The sequence below is a fragment of the Rattus norvegicus genome, chromosome 10 (assembly GCF_036323735.1).
Source record: "Rattus norvegicus strain BN/NHsdMcwi chromosome 10, GRCr8, whole genome shotgun sequence".
In the NCBI taxonomy this organism is placed as follows: domain Eukaryota; kingdom Metazoa; phylum Chordata; class Mammalia; order Rodentia; family Muridae; genus Rattus; species Rattus norvegicus.
Window position 1 is genome coordinate 90,265,046 of NC_086028.1, and position 25,097 is coordinate 90,290,142.

Below are 25,097 nucleotides of genomic sequence, written 5' to 3' on the forward strand. Positions count from 1 at the left end.
CAAATTGTAGTCAGCTGCTGGGGACAATAGCTCCATGTACCACACTTGGGATTGAAATGAATATCTAGTCTTATAATATTTCTGTGTTTTCAAGGAAACCAAAATTCCCACTAAATTTTCCTCCTGTCTGAAGCCATTGATTGTGTTGTGTTTACTGAGAAACTATAAGCAGAGACATTTTCAATGAGATAAGTGCTTTTTGGCTCCGTGGCCAAAGTTTTCAGGACTCCTCTCTTGCTCAATTCTAATCTTTGTAAATTTTGATGGTGTCTATAGCTTTTCGTTTCCTATAGAAATATAAACAAACCTATGTCCCCCAAACAAAGCTTTTCAGGCTTCTATTCTGATGCTAATGCATCTTTATAGTATAAAGGGTGATTTAATGGCAGTTTTTTCTATAACCTGGTGACTTTCAGCTGCTATTGTCTGAAATGGTTCATAATTTTTGCTGTGGAGTCTCAGCCCAGACCACAAAGCCATTTACTGATGGTAAGAAACTGCCCTGGATATCTCTCTTGGACCTACACTCATTGGTCCAATAGCAGCCCTTGTCACATCACCTACATAACCCTAGGCCTTCTTTCCAGTGTATATTTTGAAAAACTATTATAGCTAGAAATGGTTTGTTCACTTTTCTGGCTCAAAATACTGTATTTCTTGAAGTTAACCCACCAGGCATTTTGGTATCTGAGACTTTTAGTGGCTTGGTCACAGTTTCTTTGCAAATGACTGAATTTCCCACAATTGAAGCACTTTGGCATTTTGATAGCAGAGACATCTAGCTGTAGCTTGATATTACCATGATACACTTTAGAACCAATGTCAGTCGTATCTCTTATCTACTCATTCACGGGTACTGCCTGCACCTTTAGTCTAATAATGTTTTGCATTCAATATTTTTATTTTCTTACACCAAGGTTTCTATCAACACCTGTCTTGCATCAGGGTCTGATACGACTTTGTTCACAGCTGAGACTAATTTTCACAAAAAATCAGTGAAGACTTCTCCAGAGCCTCGTATAATCTTTGTAAATGAGGTGGACCATTTCCTTAACTTTGTCTCAAGGTCTTAAAGCTCCTAAACAACATTGTTCTATAGCTGTGTCATGGAATAGAATTTTGTTCTTATATATCAGAGAACAGTCCTTCACCCAGCAACTGGTCTTTGACAACATTCATTTCCCTTGCTCTTTTTCACTGTTCAGTATTGGTGACTTCTCCCCTCCACCATGTTAACCATTGTAACTGTGGGAATAATTCTATTTTGAGTCACCCAGTTATTTAGAAGTTGTTTCACATAAGGAGAGTGCATCCTATATGAAATCAGGGCCTCTTTAAAATGCTTTAGAGCCATCATTTTTATAGGGTATCATCCTATCTTGTCATAATCTTGTTACACTCCACTAGCCAGCATGTGCTATACAATTACTGGTGAAACTGATGGTGATTTTGTAACCCCAGGTCGCCCCTTCTCTATCTGTGGTGGCACAGTTGTCTTGAGATTAAACCTTTCTTTCAAAACAGGCTGTTTTATCTTTTCTCTGAACCTGTCACCCTGCTTGATCTCCTCCACTTTCTGGCTACTCACTGGGTTCCTTGTCCTACCCAAGGGTTTTAGGCATCAGAACCCTAAAAGTACAGAGCCATGATCTGCCTTCTAGCACAGTTTCTTCTCTCTGTCTTACTGGGGGATATTCCCATTCTTTTGCTCAGTCATCAGGTTTGAGCCTCTTATTTCTTCCCTTTCCAGTGCTCCTTACCTCCCCAGTGCTTCCATTTCTACCTGCATTTTTTCCAGTTGCACATCCAACTCTGCAACTCTTTCAGAAATTAGAGGGAGAGTGACCCTTTTTGTTTTCCCATTCCAGTCATTTGATGTTTTCCAGATTCCTCCATTTCCATTTACAATTTTTCCAACTGCACAGCCATTCTCCCAAGAAGAAGAAAAAGAAGAGGAGAGGGAGGAGGAGGAGGAGGAGGAGGAGGAGGAGGAGGAGGAGGAGGAGGAGGAGGAGGAAAGAAAGGAAGAAAGGAAGAAAGGAAGAAAGGAAGAAAGAAAGAAAGAAAGAAAGAAAGAAGAAAGAAGACGACGATCAGAAAATCCTCTTCAAGAGCAGGATATCCCAGCAGAAGCAACCACAATGAATTTTTTGTTGGCATCTTGAAAAAAGAATATCCAAGAGCAGACCACCCAGGAGTGCAGACATCCCGAGGCTGCAGGACAGACTGCCACCTCTGCACACCTCAGCCCACATCCCTGGTCCAAAGGGAAACTGCACAGTGCCTCTGGACAGAGGGATATAGGAACAGACAGCCACCAGTACCTGTGGTTCTGGTCTTTGCCCAGGACCGAACTGATCCAGCCAAAAAGCTCCCTGCACCCAAATCCTGTGGGGGAGAGAGCTGGAACTTCAGAAGTGCAGACACTTCTGAGAAGTCAGAGGAGAATACCCTCTGCCCATAGTCCAGACCCAAGAGGGAATTGCATAGTGACAACTGTTCCTGAGGGGTGCAAGGACCTACATGAGCAATCGGGGCAGGGCCCTTTGAATCCTGCCTGCTCCTAGAGCTGGGAGACAGTCTCCAGGAGCGCCGACACTCCTGAGAGCAGAGCACCTGTTCTCAGGAAAGGCTGAAAGAAAACAGGAAAACATATCTACAAGGGTGCAGACATAGAGGCCTACAGCAGGGCCAAGTCATGCCCAGAAACAGCAAGACAAGCAAACACCAGGGACAATCCAATGGCTAGAGGCAAGTGCAGAAACCTAAGCAACAGAAACCAAGACTACTTGGCATCATCAGAGCCCAGTACTCCCACCAAAGAAAATAATGGATATCCAAACACACCAGAAAAGCAAGATTTAGATTTGAAATCACATTTTTTGATAATGATGGAGGACTTTAAGAAAGACATAAAGAACTCCCTTAGACAAATGCAGGAAAGCACAAGTAAACAAGCCCTTAGAGAGGAAACACAAAAATCACTGAAAGAATTACAGGAAAACACAACCAAACAAGTGGAGGAATTGAAAATGGAAATAGAAACAATAAAGAAAGCACAAAGGGAGACAACCCTGGGTATAGAAAACCAAAGGAAGAGACAAGGAGCTGTAGACATAAGCATCACCAACAGAATAGAAGAGATAGAAGAGAGAATCTCAGGTGCAGAAGGTACCATAGAAAACATTGACACAACAGTCAAAGGTAGTGTAAAATGCAAAAACCTTCTAGCCCAAAACATACAGGAAATCCAGGACACAATGAGAAGATCAAACCTAAGGAAAATAGGTATAGAAAAAAGGGAAGATTCACAACTTAAAGGGCCAGTAAATATATTCAACAAAATTAGAGAGGAAAATTTCCCTAACCTAAAGAAAGAGATGCCCATAAACATACAAGAAGCCTACAGAACTCCAAATAGATTGGACCAGAAGAGAAATTCCTCCTGTCACATAATAGTCAAAACACCAAATGCACAAAACAAAGAAAGAATATTAAAAGCAGTAAGGGAAAAAGGTCAAGTGACATATAAAGGCAGAATTACACCAGACTTCTTACCAGAGACTATGAAAACCAGAAAATCCTGGACATATGTCATACAGACCCTAAGAGAACACAAATGCCAATCCAAGTTACTGTATCCAGAAAAACTTTCAATTAACATGGAGAAACCAAGATATTCCATGACAAAACCAAATTTACGCAATATTTTTCTACAAATCCAGCCCTACAAAGGATAATAGATGGAAAACTCCAACACAAGGAGAGAAACTACACCATATAGAAAGCAAGAATATAATTTCCTTGCAATGAAACTAAAAGAGAGACAAACAAACATAATTCACCTCTAACAACAAAAATAACAGGAAGCTACAATCACTATTCCTTAATATCTCTCAATATCAACCGACTCAATTCCCCAATAAAAAGACATCCTGCATTTTGCTGCATGCAAGAAACCCACCTCAGAGACAAAGACAGACACTACCTCAGAGTAAATGGCTGGTAAACAATTTTCCAAGCAAATGGCCCAAAGAAACAAGCTAGAGTTGCCATTCTAATATCAAAAATAATTGACTTTCAAACAAGAGTCATTAAAAAAGATAAGGAAGGATACTTCATATTCATCAAAGGAAAAATCCACCAAGATGAACTCTCAATCCTAAATATCTATGCTCCAAATGCAAGGGCACCTACATTCATAAAAGAAACCTTACTAAAGCTCAAAGCACACATTGCACCTCACACGATAATAGTAGGAGATTTCAACACCCCACTCTCATAACTGGACAGATCATGGAAACAGAAATTAAACAGAGACGTAGAGAAATTATGAACCAATTGGATTTAACAGGTATTTACAGAACATTCCAACTTAAAAAGGATAAACCTTCTTCTCAGCACCTCATGGAACCTTCTCCAAAATTGACCATATAATCGGTCACAAAACAGGTCTCAACAGATACAGGAAGATAGAAATAATCCCATGCATCCTATCAGATCACCACGCACTAAGATTGGTCTTCAATAACAATAATGACAGAAAGCCCAACATGGAAGTTGAACAATGCTCTACTCAATGACAACTTGGTCAAGGAAGTAACAAAGAAAGAAATTAAAGACTCTTTGAATTTAATGAAAATGAAGATACAACATTCCCAAACTTATGGGACACAATGAAAGCAGTACTAAGAGGAAAACTCATAGCTCTGAGTGCCTGCAGAAAGAAACAGGAGAGAGAATATGTCAGCAGGTTGGCAGCACACCTTAAAGCTCTAGAACAAAAAGAAATAAATAAACCCAAGAGGAGTAGAAGGCAGGAAATAATCAAACTCAGAGCTGAAATCAACCAAGTAGAAACGGAAAGGACTATACAAAGAATCAACAAAAGCAGGAGCTGGTTCTTTGAGAAAATCAGCAAGATAGATAAACCCTTAGCCAGACTAACCAGAGGTCACAAAGAGTGTATCCAAATTAAGAAAATCAGAAAGCAAAAGGGAGACATAACAACAGACTCTGAAGAAAGTAAAAAAAAAAATCGTCAGATCCTACTACAAAAGCCTATATTCAACAAAACTGGAAAACCTGGAGGAAATGGACAATTTTCTAGACAGATACCAGGTACCAAAGTTAAATTAAGAACAAATAAATCATCTAAACAACCCCATAACTCCTAAAGAAATAGAAGCAGTTATTAAAAGTCTCCCAACCAAATAGCCCAGGTTCAGATAGGTTCAGTGCAGAATTCTATCAGACCTTCATAGAAGACCTCATACCAATACTGTCCAAAGTATTCCACAAAATTGAAACAGATGGAGCAATACCAAATTCCTTCCATGAAGCCACAATTACTCTGATACCAAAATCACACAAAGACCCAACAAAGAAAGAGAACTTCAGACCAATTTCCCTTATGAATATCGACGCAAAAATACTCAATAAAATCCTTGCAAACTGAATCCAAGAACACATCAAAATGATCATCCATCATGATCAAGTAGGCTTCATCCCAGGGATGCAGGGATGGTTTAATATATGAAAATTCATCAATGTAATTTACTATATAAACAAACTCAAAGATAAGAACCACATGATCATTTCATTAGATGCTGAGAAAACATTTGACAAAATTCAACACCCCTTCATGATAAAAGTCCTGGAAAGATCAGGAATTCAAGGCCCATATCTAAACATAGTAAAAGCAATATACAGCAAACCAGTAGCCAACATCAAACTAAATGGAGAGAAACTTGAAACAATCCCACTAAAATCAGGGACTAGACAAGGCTGCCCACTCTCTCCCTACTTATTCAATATAGTACTCGAAGTCCTAGCCAGAGCAATCAGACAGCAAAAGGAGGTCAAAGGGATACAAATTGGAAGGGAAGAAATCAAAATATCACTATTTGCAGATGATGCGATAGTGTACTTAAGCAACCCTAAAAGTTCCACCAGAGAACTACTTAACCTGATAAACACCTTCAATAAAGTGGCTGGGTATAAAATTAACTCAAACAAATCAGTAGCCTTCCTTTACTCAAATGATAAACAGCTGAGAAAGAAATTAAGGAAATGACACCCTTCACAATAGTCCCAAATAACATAAAATATCTTGGTGTGACTTTAACCAAGCAAGTGAAAGATTTGTATGACAAGAACTTCAAATCTCTGAAGAAAGAAATTAGGAAGATCTCAGAAGATGGGAAGATTTTCCACACTCGTGGATTGGCAGTGTTAATATAGTAAAGATGGCCATTTTGCCAAAAACAATCTACATATTCAATGCAATCTCCATCAAAATTCCTACTCAATTCTTTATAGAGATAGAAAGAGCAATTTGTAAATTCATTTGGAATAACAAAAACAAAAACAAAAAACCAGGATAGGGAAATCTATCCTCAACAATAAGTGAACTTCTGGGGGAATCACTATCCCTGAACTCAAGCAGTATTACAAAGCAATAGTGATAAAAAAAAAACTGTATAGTATTGGCACAGAGACAGGCAGGTAGATCAGTGGAACAGAATTGAAGACCCAGAAATGAACCCACACATCTATGGTCACTTGATCTTTGACAAAGGAGCTAAAACCATCCAATGGAAGAAAGATAGCTTTTTCAACAAATGATGTTGGTTCAGCTGGAGGTTAGCATATATAAGAATGCAAATCGATCCATTCTCATCACCATGTACAAAGCTTAAGTCCAAGTGGATCAAGGACCTCCACATCAAACCAGATACACTCAAACTAATAGAAGAAAAAGTGGGGAAGAGTCTCGAACACATGGGCACTGGGCAAAATTTCCTGAACAAGACACCAATGGCTTATGCTCTAAGATCAAGAATCAACAAATGGGACCTCATAAAACTGCAAAGCTTTTGTAAATCAAAAGACACTGTCATTAGGACAAAACGGCAACCAACAGATTGAGAAAAGATCTTTACCAATCCTACATCTGATAGAGGGCTAATATCCAAAACATACAAAGAACTCAAGAAGCTAGACTCCAGAAAGCCAAATCACCCTATTAAAAAAATACATTCTCAGCTGAGGATTATTGAATGACAAAAAAGCACCTAAAGAAATGTTCAACATCCTTAGTCATCAGGGAAATGCAAATCAAAACAACCCTGAGATTCCACCTCACACAAGTCAGAACGGATAAGATAAAAACTCAGGTGACAGCAGATGCTGGTGAGGATGTGGAGAAAGAAGAACACTCCTCCATTGTTGGTGGGATTGCAAACTGGTACAACCACTCTGGAAATCAGTCATTATATTGGACATTACACTACCTGAGGACCCAGCTATACCTCTCCTGGGCATATACCCAAAAGAGGCTCCAACATCCAACAAAGACACATACTCCACTATGTTCATAGCAGCCTCATTTATAATAGCCAGAAGCTGGAAAGAACTCAGATGCCCTTCAACAGAGGAATGGATTCAAAAAATGTGGTACATCTACACAACGGAGTACTATTCAGCTATCAAAAACAATGACTTCATGAAATTCATAGGCAAATGGAATGAACTAGAAAATATCATCCTGAGAGAGGTTACTCAGTCACAGAAAAACACACTTGGTATGCACTCATTGATAAGTGGATATTAGCCAAAAAGCTCTAATTACTCAAGATGCACTCTACAGACCACAGGAAGCTCAAGAAGAAGGAGACCAAAATGCAGATGCTCCCCCTTCTTCTTCTTCTTCTTCTTCTTCTTCTTCTTCTTCTTCTTCTTCTTCTTCTTCTTCTTCTTCTTCTTCTTCTTCTTCTTCTTCTTCTTCTTCTTCTTCTTCTTCTTCTTCTTCTTCTTTTATTAACTTGAGTATTTCTTATATACATTTCGAGTGTTATTCCCTTTCCCGGTTTCGGGGCAAACATCCCCCTCCCACCTCCCCTTCTTTATGGGTGTTCCCCTCCCCATCCTCCCCCCATTGCCGCCCTCCCCCCAACAATCTAGTTCACTGGGGGTTCAGTCTTAGCAGGACCCAGGGCTTCCCCTTCACTGGTGCTCTTACTAGGATATTCACTGCTACCTATGAGGTCAGAGTCCAGGGTCAGTCCATGTATAGTCTTTAGGTAGTGGCTTAGTCCCTGGAAGCTCTGGTTGCTTGGCATTGTTGTACATATGGGGTCTTAAGCCCCTTCAAGCTCTTCCAGTTCTTTCTCTGATTCCTTCAACGGGGGTCCTATTCTCAGTTCAGTGGTTTGCTGTTGGCATTCGCCTCTGTGTTTGCTGTATTCTGGCTGTGTCTCTCAAGAGCGATCTACATCCGGCTCCTGTCGGCCTGCACTTCTTTGCTTCATCCATCTTGTCTAATTGGGTGGCTGTATATGTATGGGCCACATGTGGGGCAGGCTCTGAATGGAGTTCCTTCAGTCTCTGTTTTAATCTTTGCCTCTCTCTTCCCTGCCAAGGGTATTCTTGTTCCCCTTTTAAAGAAGGAGTGAAGCATTCACATTTTGATCATCCATCTTGAGTTTCATTTGTTCTAGGCATCTAGGGTAATACAAGCATTTGGGCTAATAGCCACTTATCAATGAGGGCATACCATGTGTGTTTTTCTGTGATTGGGTTAGCTCACTCAGGATGATATTTTCCAGTTCCAACCATTTGCCTACGAATTTCATAAAGTAATTGTTTTTGATAGCTGAGTAATATTCCATTGTGTAGATGTACCACATTTTCTGTATCCATTCCTCTGTTGAAGGGCATCTGGGTTCTTTCCAGCTTCTGGCTATTATAAATAAGGCTGCGATGAACATAGTGGAGCACGTGTCTTTTTTATATGTTGGGGCATCTTTTGGGTATATGCCCAAGAGAGGTATAGCTGGATCCTCAGGCAGTTCAATGTCCAATTTTCTGAGGAACCTCCAGACTGATTTCCAGAATGGTTGTACCAGTCTGCATCCCACCAACAATGGAGGAGTGTTCCTCTTTCTCCGCATCCTTGCCAGCATCTTCTGTCACCTGAGTTTTTGATCTTAGCCATTCTCACTGGTGTGAGGTGAAATCTCAGGGTTGTTTTGATTTGCATTTCCCTTATGACTAAAGATGTTGAACATTTCTTTAGGTGTTTCTCAGCCATTCGGCATTCCTCAGCTGTGAATTCTTTGTTTAGCTCTGAACCCCATTTTTTAATAGGGTTATTTGTCTCCCTGCAGTCTAACTTCTTGAGTTCTTTGTATATTTTGGATATAAGCCCTCTATCAGTTGGAGGATTGGTAAAGATCTTTTCCCAATCTGTTGGTTGCCATTTTGTCCTAACCACAGTGTCCTATGCCTTACAGAAGCTTTGCAGTTTTATGAGATCCCATTTGTCAATTCTTGATCTTAGAGCATAAGCCATTGGTGTTTTGTTCAGGAAATTTTTTCCAGTGCCCATGTGTTCGAGATGCTGCCCTAGTTTTTCTTCTATTAGTTTGAGTGTATCTGGTTTGATGTGGAGGTCCTTGATCCACTTGGACTTAAGCTTTGTACAGGGTGATAAGCATGGATCGATCTGCATTCTTCTACATGTTGACCTCCAGTTGAACCAGCACCATTTGCTGAAAATGCTATCTTTTTTCCATTTGATGGTTTTGGCTCCTTTGTCAAAAATCAAGTGCCATAGGTGTGTGGGTTCATTTCTGGGTCTTCAATTCTGTTCCATTGGTCTATCTGTCTGTCTCTGTACCAATACCATGCAGTTTTTAATCACTATTGCTCTGTAATACTGCTTGAGTTCAGGGATAGTGATTCCCCCTGAAGTCCTTTTATTGTTGAGGATAGTTTTAGCTATCCTGGGTTTTTTGTTATTCCAGATGAATTTGCAAATTGTTCTATCTAACTCTTTGAAGAATTGGATTGGTATTTTGATGGGGATTGCATTGAATCTGTAGATTGCTTTTGGTAAAATGGCCATTTTTACTATATTAATCCTGCCAATCCATGAGCATGGGAGATCTTTCCATCTTCTGAGGTCTTCTTAATTTCTTTCTTCAGAGTCTTGAAATTCTTATTGTACAAATCTTTTACTTGCTTGGTTAAAGTCACACCGAGGTACTTTATATTATTTGGGTCTACTATGAAGGGTGTCGTTTCCCTAATTTCTTTCTCGGCTTGTTTCTCCTTTGTGTAGAGGAAGGCTACTGATTTATTTGAGTTAATTTTATACCCAGCCACTTTGCTGAAGTTGTTTATCAGCTTTAGTAGTTCTCTGGTGGAACTTTTGGGATCACTTAAATATACTATCATATCATCTGCAAATAGTGATATTTTGACTTCTTTTCTGATCTGTTTCCCGTTGACCTCCTTTTGTTGTCTGATTGCTCTGGCTAGAACTTCAAGAACTACATTGAATAAGTAGGGAGAGAGTGGGCAGCCTTGTCTAGTCCCTGCTTTTAGTGGGATTGCTTCAAGTTTCTCTCCATTTAGTTTAAAGTTAGTAACTGGTTTGCTGTATATGGCTTGTACTATGTTTAGGTATGGGCCTTGAATTCCTATTCTTTCCAGGACTTTTATCATGAAGGGGTGTTGAATTTTGTCAAATGCTTTCTCAGCATCTAATGAAATGATCATGTGGTTTTGTTCTTTCAGTTTGTTTATATAATGGATCACGTTGATGGTTTTCCGTATATTAAACCATCCCTGCATGCCTGGGATGAAGCCTACTTGATCATGGTGGATTATTGTTTTGATGTGCTCTTGGATTCAGTTTGCCAGAATTTTATTGAGTATTTTTGCGTCGATATTCATAAGGGAAATTGGTCTGAAGTTCTCTTTCTTTGTTGGGTCTTTGTGTGGTTTAGGTATAAGAGTAATTGTGGCTTCATAGAAGGAATTCGGTAGTGCTCCATCTGTTTCAATTTTGTGGAATAGTTTGGATAGTATTGGTATGAGGTCTTCTATGAAGGTCTGATAGAATTCTGCACTAAACCCGTCTGGACCTGGGCTCTTTTTGGTTGGGAGACCTTTAATGACTGCTTCTATTTCCTTAGGAGTTATGGGGTTGTTTAACTGGTTTATCTGTTCCTGATTTAACTTCGGTACCTGGTATCTGTCTAGGAAATTGTCCATTTCCTACAGATTTTCAAGTTTTGTTGAATATAGGCTTTTATAGTAAGATCTGATGATTTTTTGAATTTCCTCTGAATCTATAGTTATGTCTCCCTTTTCATTTCTGATTTTCTTAATTTGGATACACTCTTTGTGACCTCTGGTTAGTCTGGCTAAGGGTTTATCTATCTTGTTGATTTTCTCAAAGAACCAACTTTTGATTCTGTTGATTCTTTCTATGGTCCTTTTCGTTTCTACTTGGTTGATTTCAGCTCTGAGTTTGATTATTTCCTGCCTTCTAGTCCTCCTGGGTATATTTGCTTCTTTTTGTTCTAGAGCTTTTAGGTGTGCTGTCAAGCTGCTGATATATGCTCTCTCCTGTTTCTTTCTGCAGGCACTCAGAGCTATGAGTTTTCCTCTTAGCACAGCTTTCATTGTGTCCCATAAGTTTGGGTATGTTGTACCTTCATTTTCATTAAATTCTAAGAAGTCTTTAATTTCTTTCTTTATTTCTTCCTTGGCCAGGTTATCGTTGAGGAGAGCATTGTTTAACTTCCACGTATATGTGGGCGTTCTTCCCTTATTGTTATTGAAGACCAGCTTTAGGCTGTGGTGGTCTGATAGCACGCATGAGATTATTTCTATCTTTCTGTACCTGTTGAGTCCCGTTTTTGACCAAGTATATTGTCAATTTTGGAGAAAGTACCATGAGGAGCTGAGAAGAATGTATATCCTTTTGCTTTAGGATAGAATGTTCTATAAATATCTGTTAAGTCCATTTGGTTCATGAATTCTCTTAGTCTGTCTACGTCTCTGTTTAATTTCTGTTTCCATGATCTGTCCATTGATGAGAGTGGGGTGTTGAAATCTCCTACTATTATTGTGTGAGGTGCAATGTGTGCTTTGAGTTTTAGTAAGGTTTCTTTTACGTATGTAGGTGCCCTTGTATTTGGGGCATAGATATTTAGGATTGAGAGTTCATCTTGGTGGATTTTTCCTTTGATGAATATGAAGTGTCCTTCCTTATCTTTTTTGATGACTTCTAGTTGAAAATTGATTTTATTTGATATTAGAATGGCTACTCCAGCTTGCTTCTTCCGACCATTTGCTTGGAAAGTTGTTTTCCAGCCTTTCACTCTGAGATAGTGTCTGTCTTTGTCTCTGAGGTGTGTTTCCTGTAGGCAGCAGAATGCAGGGTCCTCGTTCCGTATCCAGTTTGTTAATCTAAGTCTTTTTCTTGGGGAGTTGAGGCCATTGATGTTGAGAGATATTAAGGAATAGTGATTATTGCTTCCTGTTAAATTAATCTTTGGATATGAGGTTATGTTCGTGTGCTTTTCTTCTCTTTGTTTTGTTGCCAAGACGATTAGTTTCTTGCTTCTTCTAGGGTATAGCTTGCCTCCTTATGTTGGGCTTTACCATTTATTATCCTTTGTAGTGCTGGATTTGTAGAAAGATATTGTGTAAATTTGGTTTTGTCATGGAATATCTTGGTTTCTCCATCTATGTTAATTGAGAGTTTTGCAGGATACAGTAACCTGGGCTGGCATTTGTGTTCTCTTAGGGTCTGTATGACATCTGTTCAGGATCTTCTGGCTTTCATAGTTTCTGGCGAAAAGTCTGGTGTAATTCTGATAGGTCTGCCTTTATATGTTACTTGACCTTTTCCCCTTACTGCTTTTAATATTCTTTCTTTATTTTGTGCGTTTGGTGTTTTGACTATTATGTGACGGGAGGTGTTTCTTTTCTGGTCCAATCTATTTGGAGTTCTGTAGGCTTCTTGTATGCCTATGGGTATCTCTTTTTTTAGGTTAGGGAACTTTTCTATTTGGAGTTCTGTAGGCTTCTTGTATGCCTATGGGTATCTCTTTTTTTAGGTTAGGGAACTTTTCTTCTATGATTTTGTTGAAGATATTTACTGGTCCTTTGAGCTGGGAGTCTTCACTCTCTTCTATACCTATTATCCTTAGGTTTGATCTTCTCAGTGAGTCCTGGATTTCCTGTATGTTTTGGACCAGTAGCTTTTTCCGCTTTACATTATCTTTGACAGTTGAGTCAATGATTTCTATGGAATCTTCTGCTCCTGAGATTCTCTCTTCCATCTCTTGTATTCTGTTGGTGAAGCTCGTATCTACAGCTCCTTGTCTCTTCTTTTGGTTTTCTATATCCAGGGTTGTTTCTATGTGTTCTTTCTTGATTGCTTCTATTTCCATTTTTAATTCCTTCAACTGTTTGATTGTGTTTTCCTGGAATTCTTTCAGGGATTTTTGTGATTCCTCTCGGTAGGCTTCCACTTGTTTATTAAGTTTTCCTGTGTTTCTCTAAGGGAGTTCTTCACGTCTTTCTTGAAGTCCTCCAGCATCATGATCAAATATGATTTTGAAACTAGATCTTGCTTTTCTGGAGTGTTTGGATATTCCGTGTTTGCTTTGGTGGGAGAATTGGGCTCTGATGATGCCATGTAGTCTTGATTTCTGTTGCTTGGGTTCCTGCGCTTGCCTCTTGCCATCAGATTATCTCTAGTGTTACTTTGTTCTGCTATTTCTGACAGTCGCTAGACTGTCCTATAAGCCTGTGTGTCAGGAGTGCTGTAGACCTGTTTTCCTGTTTTCTTTCAGCCAGTTATGGGGACAGAATGTTCTGCTTTTGGGCGTGTAGTTTTTCCTATCTCCAGGTCTTCAGCTGTTCCTGTGGGCCTGTGTCTGGAGTTCACCAGGCAGGTCACTTGCAGCAGAAAAGTTGGTCTTACTTGTGGTCCCGAGGCTCAAGTTTGCTCGTGGGGTGTTGCTTATGAGCTCTCCGTGGTGGCAGCAACCAGGAAGATCTGCGCCGCCCTTTCTGGGAGCTTCCGTGCACCAGGGTTCCAGATGGCCTTTGGTGTTTTCCTCTGGCATCAGAGATGTGTGCAGAGTGCAGTCTCTTCTGGTTTTCCAGGCATGTCTGCCTCTCTGAAGGTTTATCTCTGCTTCCCACGGGATTTTGGTGCAGAGAACTCTTTATCCGGTAGGTCTCTTCAGGTTCTGGCGGTGTCTCAGACGCAGCGGTCCTGCTGCTCCTGGGGCCTCCTCTACGTGAACCCAGAGGCCGTATACAGTTTCCTCTTGGGCCAGGGATGTGGGCAGGGTTGGGCAGTGTTGTTGGTCTCTTCTGCTCTGCAGCCTCAGGAGTGCCCACCTGACCAGGCGGTGAGGTCTCTCTCCCACAGGGTTTGGGAGCAGAGAGCTGCTGCGGGCCGGGATCCGCAGGTTTCCACTTCTTCTTAAATGGGGGAAATATTCATAGAAGGGGATATGGAAGCAAATGTTAGACCAGTGACTCAAGGAATGGCCATCTAGAGCCTGACACACATGTGGCCCATATATATACAGCCACCAAAACTAGATAAGGTTGATGAAACTAAAAAATGCATGTGGAAAGGGGCTGGATATAGATCTCTCCTGAGAGACACATCCAGAACACGTCCAATACAGAGGACAATGCTAGCAGCAAACCACTGAACTGAGAATAGGACCCCCTTGGGGGGAATTATAGGAAGGAGTGAAAGAGTTGAAGGAGCTTGAAACCCCATAAAGACAACAATGCCAACCAACCAGAGCCTCCAGGGACTAAACCACTACCAAAAGACTACTATGGACTGACCCTGGACTCCAACTGCATATGTAGCAGAGAATAACCTTGTGGGGGCAACAGTGGAAGGGGAAGCCCTTGGTCCTGCAAGGTTGGACACCCAGTGCAGGGGAATATGGAGGGGCCAATAAGGGGGATGTATAGGGGGAATACCCATATGGGGGAGGGGAAAGGGAGGGAATGGGAGCTTATGGACAGAAAACCATTTAGGGGAATAACATTTGAAATGTAAGTAAAGAAATATATAATAAAAAATTTTTAAAAAAGAAAAAAGAATATCCATTCCTTCATCCCTTGCCATTTCCTCTACGGCATTTGAAATAAAATTTCTCATGTTGCCCAGCCTCTCATCTGAGTGCCACTTATAGGTGGTCTTTGTCTACTTCATGGATTCTTCTTTCTTCTACCATTCTCTACCCCCTTCCCCACCATTTTCCAACCCCTCCAACACTAGATAGAGGAGAAAAATTATAAAAAGGGAAGGGAGTGGCATTATGATTAGATGACTTACTCCTGATTAGGGGTGTTGAGCTCCTTGGAGCAAGTTTGATTCTCACCATCGGGATATCTAATTTCTTCTTGTTTCTTCTTGGTCCATGACTTCTTAACAAACCAACCACAATCAAAAGCAATCAACCACAAGAGCAACCCACCTATTGGGGCATTTATGTACCCACTGGAAAGTTTCCAGCACTCCAAATGTCACACAGTTGCAGAAACTATCTGCTGCTGGTAAAATCACACCTCACTAGAGCATGAGGCAAATCAGATAGTTTCTGGGAACAATTGGAAGCAGCCCCATATCCTACATTTTGGATTAGAATGAAAACCTATTCTTATAGTATTTCTGTGTTTTTAAAGAAACCAAAATTCTCGTTATGCTCATTATTCACTAAATAAGATGTCAAGCAATCCATGAATTTGAATAATTTCCAAGGTGGCTAGTATTTTAATTTGCTAGTTTTATCCTTTTTGCCATAAAAGATAAGTGGTACGATAAAATTTTTTGAAAATGTATTGATACTTGTTTTATGGTATGATAATACAGTTCTTTCATGGAGAATATTTATGCATTGATAAGAATAATGTGTATTCTGCAGATGTTAGATGAAATGTCCTGTCAGTGTCATTAGGACTATAGTAGGATCTAACTTACGTTTCTTCATTTATTGGTTTGCTCTGACTTATCTGTTCACTGATGAACATGGGTACTAAAGTCTCTCCATAGTATCATATTGTTATCTATCTCTTCTATTAGATAGAATAATGTTTGTTTCATAAAATTGATAGCTGGATGTTGGCTATGTATATATTTAAAACTATTATACATCTTTAAATCAACCTCTTGACCATCATATAATGACCTTCTTTGTCTCCTTTTGCAGTGTTAAGTTTTTTTTAATTACTATTTTATGTTGCTAGGGTGGTTTTTTTTTTTTCGTTTAAAGTTTGTATTCTGCTGCCCTGTCCCCAGGTTTTCATACCTATAAGGTGCTTGTCTTTCTTTCCCTGGATTTCTCAAAAGATAGCAATTTATTTGTTGTCTCTTTATTCGTTAAGGAGATGAGCACTTTATATTTCTATTCAATCATCTTGTCATTTTGTGTAGAAGCTTCAGGAACTATATCCCCATGGAGACCAAGAGACTACTATCCCAAGTTAAAGACCACAGAATTATTGGTGTTCTCAGTTTTCAACTTTGTATAAATGAATCCCAAGTCTACAGTCTACTATTTATTAGTTTTAAATCCAACATTATATCATATGTTACTCTCTGAGATTCATCCACAGCATTGCATGTAGCAGTAGTTCCTTAATTCTCATTGTTGAATATTACAAATAAACTGTAATCAAATAGGGATCTTGAAGTATTCCATTTGGAGTGTGGAATGACTTTTAACTAGTTGATTGTTCCCAAAGTATTGCTATAATATTGCATTATATGCATACTAAAATTTGTTCTTATATTTTATTATCAAAGATATTTCCAATTTGAGGCTGTTAAAAGCCATTATACTAATAAAACTACCCTTGCATTTGCAGTCTGATGAATGTAAAAGCATGATTCTCCAGTCATAAGATATTTTATTGTGGGGCTGGAGAGATGGCTCAGTGGTTTAGAGCACTGACTGCTCTTCCAGAGGTCATGAGTTCAATTCCCAGCAACCACATGGTGGCTCGAAACTAACTGTAGATCTGATTCCCTCTTCCGGTGTGTCTGAAGACAGCTACAGTGTACCCACATACATGGAATAAATAAATCTTTTTTAAAAAAGGCATTTTATTGTAATGCTATTATTCTTAGATTTGAGATATTCTGATGTATAAAATTAAAATAGAAAACTTTTTCTTTTTATCAACTGGAGGAGTTTGTGTTCAATTATGTTAGAGATGAAACGTTTCCATATGGGAAGATTTTAAGGTACCAGTTCTATAAAAATAATAAATAAAACACTCCATGCCATGGAGCTTTTGTCTCACTAGGACTGCTATAGCACAGCTATGTGGACAGTTACTTCATCACTGTCAAACACCGTTCTGTCAGGATTTCATTCCTTTATTACAAGTAGCCAAATTACTTGTATAATAGCCATAATATTCTTAAGAGTATTTTAGTATCTGTTGGAATGGCAGTAGTATCTACTTTGACGTTTATAATAACCATTGTTTGTGTTTTCTTTAACTGACTCTTTTTCTTTGTTGCTCAGTACAGGTATTTACCAATTTTGCTTTTCTTTCCAACACTTAACTTGGAATAATATCAATTCTGCCTGTTTAAAATTTCTTTAATTCTGTCTTTTCCTATATTATCTATTCTCTATTGTTTTTAGAGAAGAGTAGCTTTGCTGTTCTTTATTTTTTTAAGATAAAACCTATGTTATTTGTCTTTTCATCTTTCTAGTATATACATTTAAGACTAGTTTTTCTCAACATGTATTTGCTTTATTTCTCAGTTCTAATTGTCATTAAATTAAATACTTAGTCTCATTTTCACTTAGAATATATTTGACATATGGTTTATTTAGAAACACACTCCTTACTTTTTAAGCATATGGACATTTTCTTAACTCGTTCACTCTTGACTTTTACTCTGATTACATGCACCAAATTGCGTATGTATTTGTACCAATTTTACAAATACTCTTTAAGTGACTTGAATTTCAGGTGTGAGATATTGTTTCATAATCATCATCATGGTGGAAAATTTTCTAAAATTAAAATAACTCTCTGTGTCTGCAACTTAATGTTTATTGTCAACAAGTTGTTGTGCCTTAACGTGCCCTTTGTTATTTGGGATAATAATTAAGACAACATTTCATATTTCTCTGTTTTCCCTTGGAGGTGGAGAAATTGATGTCAGTGACATGGAAAATGTCATAAAAGATGTGGAGAGAGAGAGAACATCTAGAGAACAGCTGGAGTGGGAGAAGTCCTTTCCGTCTCATGGTGAACATTTCTAACATTAACTTTTGAAACAGTTGATACGCTTTTGAGAGAGGTAGCATAGTCATCCAGGCTGTTGTTAAGCATTAACCAGGTCTTCAGAGTTATAAGGGAGTTGTAATTACACCCTTAGAAATTTGCAGTGGCCAATTGTAATATATGTATATGCCATGTATACACAGTTATACTATGATAATCCTGTAACTTTTATAAGTTAGAAATATAATAGTAAATTTCTACAGCCTCAGATGCAGATGACTTTATCATTTAGAAATATATAAATTGTCACCTAAAATATACACATGCCTGTTTAAATCCTAAATCTTGCCTTCAGGGACAAGGAATGCTGGTGGTTTCCATTCTTCTATTGAGCTGTACTGGGTACAGTGGAAGAGGTGGTAGATGTGATTCTGGGGCTTTTCTTTGTCTCTTTTTCTCCCAAGTAATGACAGGGTGTTGTCATGCCAGTTCTAGCCCACTTTTAGCTCTGAACAAATGACACAGAGACCTAATGCATTTATGAACAGGCTGCAGGCACTATGCTGAGACCTAATGCATTTATGAACAGGCTGCAGGCACTATTCGGAGCAGGCACTCATCTGTTCTAACCCTCTAAGGCTGCCTGCTCCCAGCCACGTCCTCTACCTGCAGTCTGAGTCTTGCCCTGTCTTGCTTTTGTTCTATGTATGACCTCATGGTTGTTCTCTCATCACAGCCTCAGGGTGACTCCTGGACCTTCTTTCCCCTCCCCGTCAGCCCACCCTCTTTGCTTCGGTCCCCCAGACTGGGATAGGACGTTATGCCCTATTCTCTGCTCCCAGCTACAGGCTGAATCATCTCTTTATTAACCAATCAGAGGTGATGGTAAAGAATCTTTATACATCATTGAGACACGGAGGTGCTCTAAATATCACGGCAATGTCAGGACTGCAACCAGATCTCTGGGTACAGCGGTCAGCATCTGACTACACAGTACCTAGCCCATCCCCCAACAGGAGGGGGTTGTGTAACTATACTGATAAGGGAAAGGGGGTTGTAACAGGGAAAAAACGAAACAAGGAAACGTTTTTGTTTAATCTAAAGCTGTCTTGCATGCTAAAGAACTGACACACTTACCATAGTAAGGATTTTATCTATATATTATATTGAGATGGGCACATTCTGGGGACAAAGTAATTTCATGGTTCGCATTTGTGAACATGAGGTGTTTCATTGACTTTAACACAATTGCTATTTTCGGCCATCCTTTGGGGTGTATTTCCTAGTCGCTAGTTGCCACAAAGTGTGAAAGCTACCGGAAGTGAAGGAAATACAAATCAAGAGCCTGGATTAGAGGTGGAGCGATGGCTCAGTGGCAAACACTGGCTGCTCTTCCAGAAGACCCAGGTTCGATTCTCAGCACCCCCATCTTAGATCATGAGCACCCATAACTCCAGTCCCAGGAGATCTGGCACCGTTGCCTGACCTCCACAGGCACCGGCCACACAGTTGCCACACAGATGTACATGTAAACAAAACACCCATGCACATAAAATAAAATGAAGCAAGATTAGTGGAAATGCTTTGTTTTGTTTTTGTCTTTCCCTTCTTGTTAATTTTACTCACGTCAATTTCATATATTTATATATACATATTAATTATATATAATCAATTCATTTTAATAACGTACTGCCCGATAAGTGATCTCCTCTAGTTCTTAAAGGATGTCCTATTTATTTTAGGTTTGTTTTAATGTCAGCAGCAGAAGGAACAAAACTGAGATAGGCATCAAGTTTTGAGAGAAGCTCATGGCTTGAGATTTGGTGCCCAAATTAATCCTACTGTTTGTTTAATTGTCTGTGTTAAAACTTTTAGATTTGCTGTTTAGCTGCTATAGATGACCTTAATTATTTCCTAATTATCTTTTAACCTGTATTTTTTCATATGTTTATTTTCAGTATTTAGTAAGAGCAAACTGATTTCAGCTTAGTGACAATTTCCTCTAACTCTGAAGGACCTTGCTTGAGGCCTCTTTCTATGGTGACATAGATGACCATGGTACAGAGAGATTTGTCATCCATTCACTTTAACTTGCGTTCACTTCCTCTGGCCTCTGCCTTTTGTAGTGATGCATGTTGATGTCCGTGACCTTGACAATCTACTTGGAAACATGGCATTCAAACTGGTTCCCGAGGAACTTACTGAGTCAGCCTCAAAGTTAGCCGTTCATAGTAAGTGATCCCATCGCATTGCACCACAAGAGAATTTGGAGCTTGAAGCTGATGTTTTGGATAGTGTTCCTTTAGTTTTGGCAAGAATAAACTTTTCCTTTTAATTTAGTAATGTAAAGTGATGTTTTTTAACCATTCATTCATTCACCAAATATTTTCTGGGCACTTAATAACCATATATCTACTTATATTTGCATAGTACTTACATTGTACCAGAATTAAAGTTAATTAATCTAGAGATGATTAAAATGTCTAGGAGGATGTATATAGGGTGTGCCCAAATACTCTGCTATGTCCTATAAGGGGGCTGAGCATCCCTGTGTTTTGTTTTCTCCTGCTGGGCCTAGAATCAATCATCTGTGGAACAGCTGGATTTACAACTACCTGGTCTTTTGCTTCACCCTTAAATTACAGGTTATTCTAGAATTCAAGACATGCCTTCAAGATCCAGTGGGTATACTGAAAGGTCTCTATAGTAACAGTAAAATTGTGTGTGTGTGCGCGCGTGTGTGTGTGTGTTGTGTGTGTGTGTGTGTGCGCGTGTGTGTGTGTGTTGTGTGTGTGTGTGTTGTGTGTGTGTGTGTGTGTGTGTGTGTGTGTGTTTTAGGGGAATTTGTGCCTATGCACAATATTTCCAAAAGTATTTCTTTTGCTTTGAAGGAAGAGATGTCGACAAGAAAAGCATTTCTAAACACGAGGAATTAGAACCTGAAGTTCAGGAACCCTCGGAATTGATGGATATCCTGCCAACTGAAGGTGAGACTATGAAATGACAGGTCATGTTCCTCAGAGGAGTTTATATGTCCATTTAGAATATTTTCTACAACCCTATTCTTTCTTATTTTTAAATAGCTAGTAAAGATACTGGCTTTATTTTAATTTTATTGTTTTTGTGACTTTAATACATGAGTAGCATATGTTTCTGTCATATCTACCCCACCTTTCCCCATCTCCTCCTATGTGCCTTCCGCAACCTTCTCTCAAATTGTTGTCTTTATATATATATATATTGTATATATACATATATACATATACATATACATATGTGCAGGTGACCTACTGCATCCAGTTAATGTTGTCTATATGTACCTGGATGTAGAGTTGACTACTTGAGCATAGGTAGTGTCCCTATTGCACCAATGGGCACTTTCTCCCTGGACCAGTTGCTATGGCAATTGGAAGGGTCCGCAGCTGGGTAGACAGTTGATAACATTTCTCCCTCAGCAGCTTTTGTAGCACCTTCCATCACTATTAAAAGCTCCATCAGTGAGAAGGCTTCTGAGTCAGTACCAGCTTGATTTCCCCCAAGTCCTTTACAATGCAATCCTATTTTCCTACTTAAGCAGAGAATCACTCAAAGAAAACTTTAGGAGGGATTACTGTTTTCTTTTTTTCCTAAGAAACACTAAGAAACGGGTACTTTTAGTTTAAGAAATCCCACCATACCTGAAAAAGAATGGATCTTAACTCACTGTATTGGTGAACTCACTGAAGCTGGGGTTACCTAATCAAGAGTGGCCCTGTCGCTATTCCATCACGCTTGTGTGGGGGCTCATGAGGTCCTCCCCCCTCACTGAAGGGAGGCTGTGATTAGTTGGTAGGTACAGGGGGGGGAGGGGCTATCATTTTCCTCAGCTGTGAAGTCCCTGATAAGTTGTTCATGTTCCAGTGACTAAACTCCTTCTCATGCAAATAACCTTAGACTCAGTGGGGGAAAGAATGTGAAGGTGGGGAGAATTGCTGTGAAGGTTTCTACAGAGGAGACTGGTGATTTTCAGGGGATGAGAAAGCCCAAACCTCAGTGCATAGTGTGTGAAATTATCAAAGAATAAGGAATCACTGGTTCTTAGTCTTTAATCCATTGAGAGCCCCAGCGTTTAAAGTGAGATTAAATGGGCAAGGAGGTATGGTGAAAAATGAGATGAGGACCATGGGAGGAAATTCCGGAGTCCTTTCTGTGTCTGTGAAAGGACGGCTTCCAGGTTGCCTGAGAAAATCTCCACATCACTGGGAGAGCCATTATTTGTGTCTTGTATGGAACTGATTTACCGGGCTCAGTTAATGTGAGTGATACAAAGGCCCTCAGAGATCAGTGAAAGCATTAACATTTCTTCCTAGCCACACTACTCTCGTATCCAGAGGGCATATTTATACTTCCTTTAATCCATTCTACCTCTATGGAAGGTCTGCATAATAAACAGTAGTATTTGGTAAGAAATTTGACTCAGAAAACATAACAGAATCAGTGTCAAAAGAGAAAGTTCAGTCTTCCTGTATAGAATCTGGATTGTTATTAATCTCTACTGCTCTCTTTCAATGATGACAAATCGGTCTCCTGTAGAACGTCGACATGCTGGTCTAGAAAAGACCCTTTTATTCAAACTCCACTACCAACACTGACTCAACTTTTGAAGTGTTTAATTTAGCCCTGATCTTTGTGCTAAAACTAGGTTACTAGGTCACAATTAAGAACCACTCATTTTTTAAAAAATCTTATTCCATTTGGCTTCTAAGGGAGAGATGATCAGACGGCCTACACCCCTCTGCAAAGGATGATATTGAGTCTGAGACAGCAAAGGAGGGCAAAGGTCTTCGCCTAACTTGTAGTTAATAAACATTTGCTGTAGAATTGAGCTCTAGTCAGGCCTATAAAATCATGAAAAGAATCTATAAAGTTACAAATTCATTACCTCCAAATCACTTAAAAATACACTATCTTAAAAACTTCATATCCGGGGTTGGGGATTTAGCTCAGTGGTAGAGCGCTTGCCTAGCAACCACAAGGCCCTGGGTTCGGTCCCCAGCTCAAAAAAAAAAAAAACAACAACAACAAAAAACTTCATATTCATCCATCCATACGCAACATCCTTACTCCAAAAAGGGAATCCACGATGGACCAAGTTAATGATTTCTCCAAGGTCCAACTTGAACAATGGAGTTTTTTGCAGTTACTAACAGGAGTATGGATGGAGGGTTACTTTACAGGACCAGGGATAGCTTTTTTAAAAATTATTTATTTACATCCCAAATGCTGCCACCCCTCCTGGTCCCCCCTCTCAGAGTCCTTCCCTCCCTGCCTCCATCCCTCCCTCCCCCCTTCTCCTCTAAGAGGGTGGGACCCACCCTGGCTATTCTCCCACCCTAGATATTTCCCCACTCTGGGCATCTCCCCACCCGGTGCATCAAGTCTCTGCAAGATTAGGTGCATCCTCTCCCACTGAGGCCAGACAAGGCAGCACTGTTGGGAAATGAATACTACAGTCAGGCTACAGCTTTAGGGAGAGCCCTGTTCTAGCTGTTGGGGGACCCACATGGAGACTTAGCTGCACATCTGCTACATATGGCCTCATTACAGCCAGTGATATTCTTTGGTTGGTGGTTCAGTCTCTGACAGCTCCAAGGGGTACAGATTAATTAACTCTGTTGGTCTTCCTTTGGGGTTTCCATCTCCTTCAGGGCTTTCCATCCTTCCTCCAACCCTTCCATAAGAGTCCCCAACCTCTGTCTAATGTTTGGCTGTGGGAATCTGCATCTGAGTCAGCTGCTGGGTAGATAGAGCCTCTCAGAGGACAGTTATGCAAGGCTCCTGTCTGCAAAGCCTAACAGAGCATCATTATTAGTGTCAGGGACGGGTGCTTGCCCATGGAATGGGTTTTCCTCCATCTTTGTCCCTGTATTTCTTTTAGACAGGGCTAATTTGGGGCCAGAAGTTTTGTGGGAGGGTTAGTGCCCTTATACCCCAGTGGAGGGTCCTGCCTAGCTATAGGAGGTGACCTCTTCAAGTTCATGTCCCCACTGTTAGGCATCTTGGCTGAGGTTACCTGCATTGACTTCTGGGAGCCTCCCCATCTTATATCTCTGGGACTTTCCAGAGATTCTCCCCATTCCCCCAGCCCCAGCATCTGCAGATTTCCATTCCCTCTCCTCGGGGCCTCTCTCCTGTCTCTCTCTCCTCATACCTGATCCTGCCCCTCTCTTCCCCTTTCCCTCCTCTCTCCTACTCAGTTCCCTCCCTACCTCTGGTTGCTATGACTACTCTGTCCTCCCTTCTGAGTGGGTCTCCAGCATCCTCACTCAGACCTTCCTTCCTGTTAAACTTCTGGGTCTGTAGTGTGTATCATGGGTATTCTGCACTTTATGGCTAATATCCACTTATCAGTAAGTACATACCACAATGTCCTTTTGGGTCTGGGTTACCTCATTAAAGATGATACGCATCTAGTTCCGTCTACTTGCCTGCCAAATTCATGATGTTTTTAATAGCTGAAAAGTATTTCACTGTGTAAAAAAAAACACACACAAAAACAACAACAAAACAATACAAAAACAAGCAACCCCCCCCCCCCAGTTTCTGTGTCCATTCTTCAGTTGAGGGATATCCAGGTTGTTTCCAGTTATGAATAATGCCGCCATGAACATAGTGAAACATGTGTCCTTGTGGTATGGTGGAGCATCTTTTGGGTATATGCCCAGGAGCGATATAGCTGAGAAACTGCCAGACTGACTTCTAGAATGGTTGTACAAGTTTGTGATCTGACTAGCAATGGAGGAGTGTTCCCCTTTCTCCACATCCTCACCAGCATGTGCTGTCACTTGAGTTTTTGATCTTAGCCATTCTGATTGGTGTGAGGTGGAATCTCAGAGTCATTTTAATTTGCATTTCCCTGATGACTAATGATGTTGAGCATTTTTTTAAAGTGTGTTTTGCCTATTCAAGTTTTTTCTTGAAAATTCTGTTTAGCTCTGTACCCTAGTTTTTAATTGTGTTATTTA

General features: G+C 39.9%; 1 protein-coding gene across 10 annotated transcripts in view; it reads left to right on the forward strand.

Moving 5' to 3' along the window:
* The window catches only part of Efcab3 (EF-hand calcium binding domain 3), a 492,651-nt gene that overhangs the window by 180,551 nt on the left and 287,003 nt on the right, over window positions 1–25,097 (forward strand). For 9 of the 10 annotated variants that reach the window (XM_039086129.2, XM_039086123.2, XM_039086125.2 and 6 more), the window contains 3 exons: window positions 18,013–18,117; window positions 20,220–20,324; window positions 20,985–21,080. In XM_039086129.2, the coding sequence (XP_038942057.1) occupies window positions 18,013–18,117; window positions 20,220–20,324; window positions 20,985–21,080 (306 nt within the window). Of the gene's footprint in view, window positions 1–18,012; window positions 18,118–20,219; window positions 20,325–20,984; window positions 21,081–25,097 lie in introns of those variants that run through there. The other variant, XM_039086132.1, reaches the window with a different exon arrangement.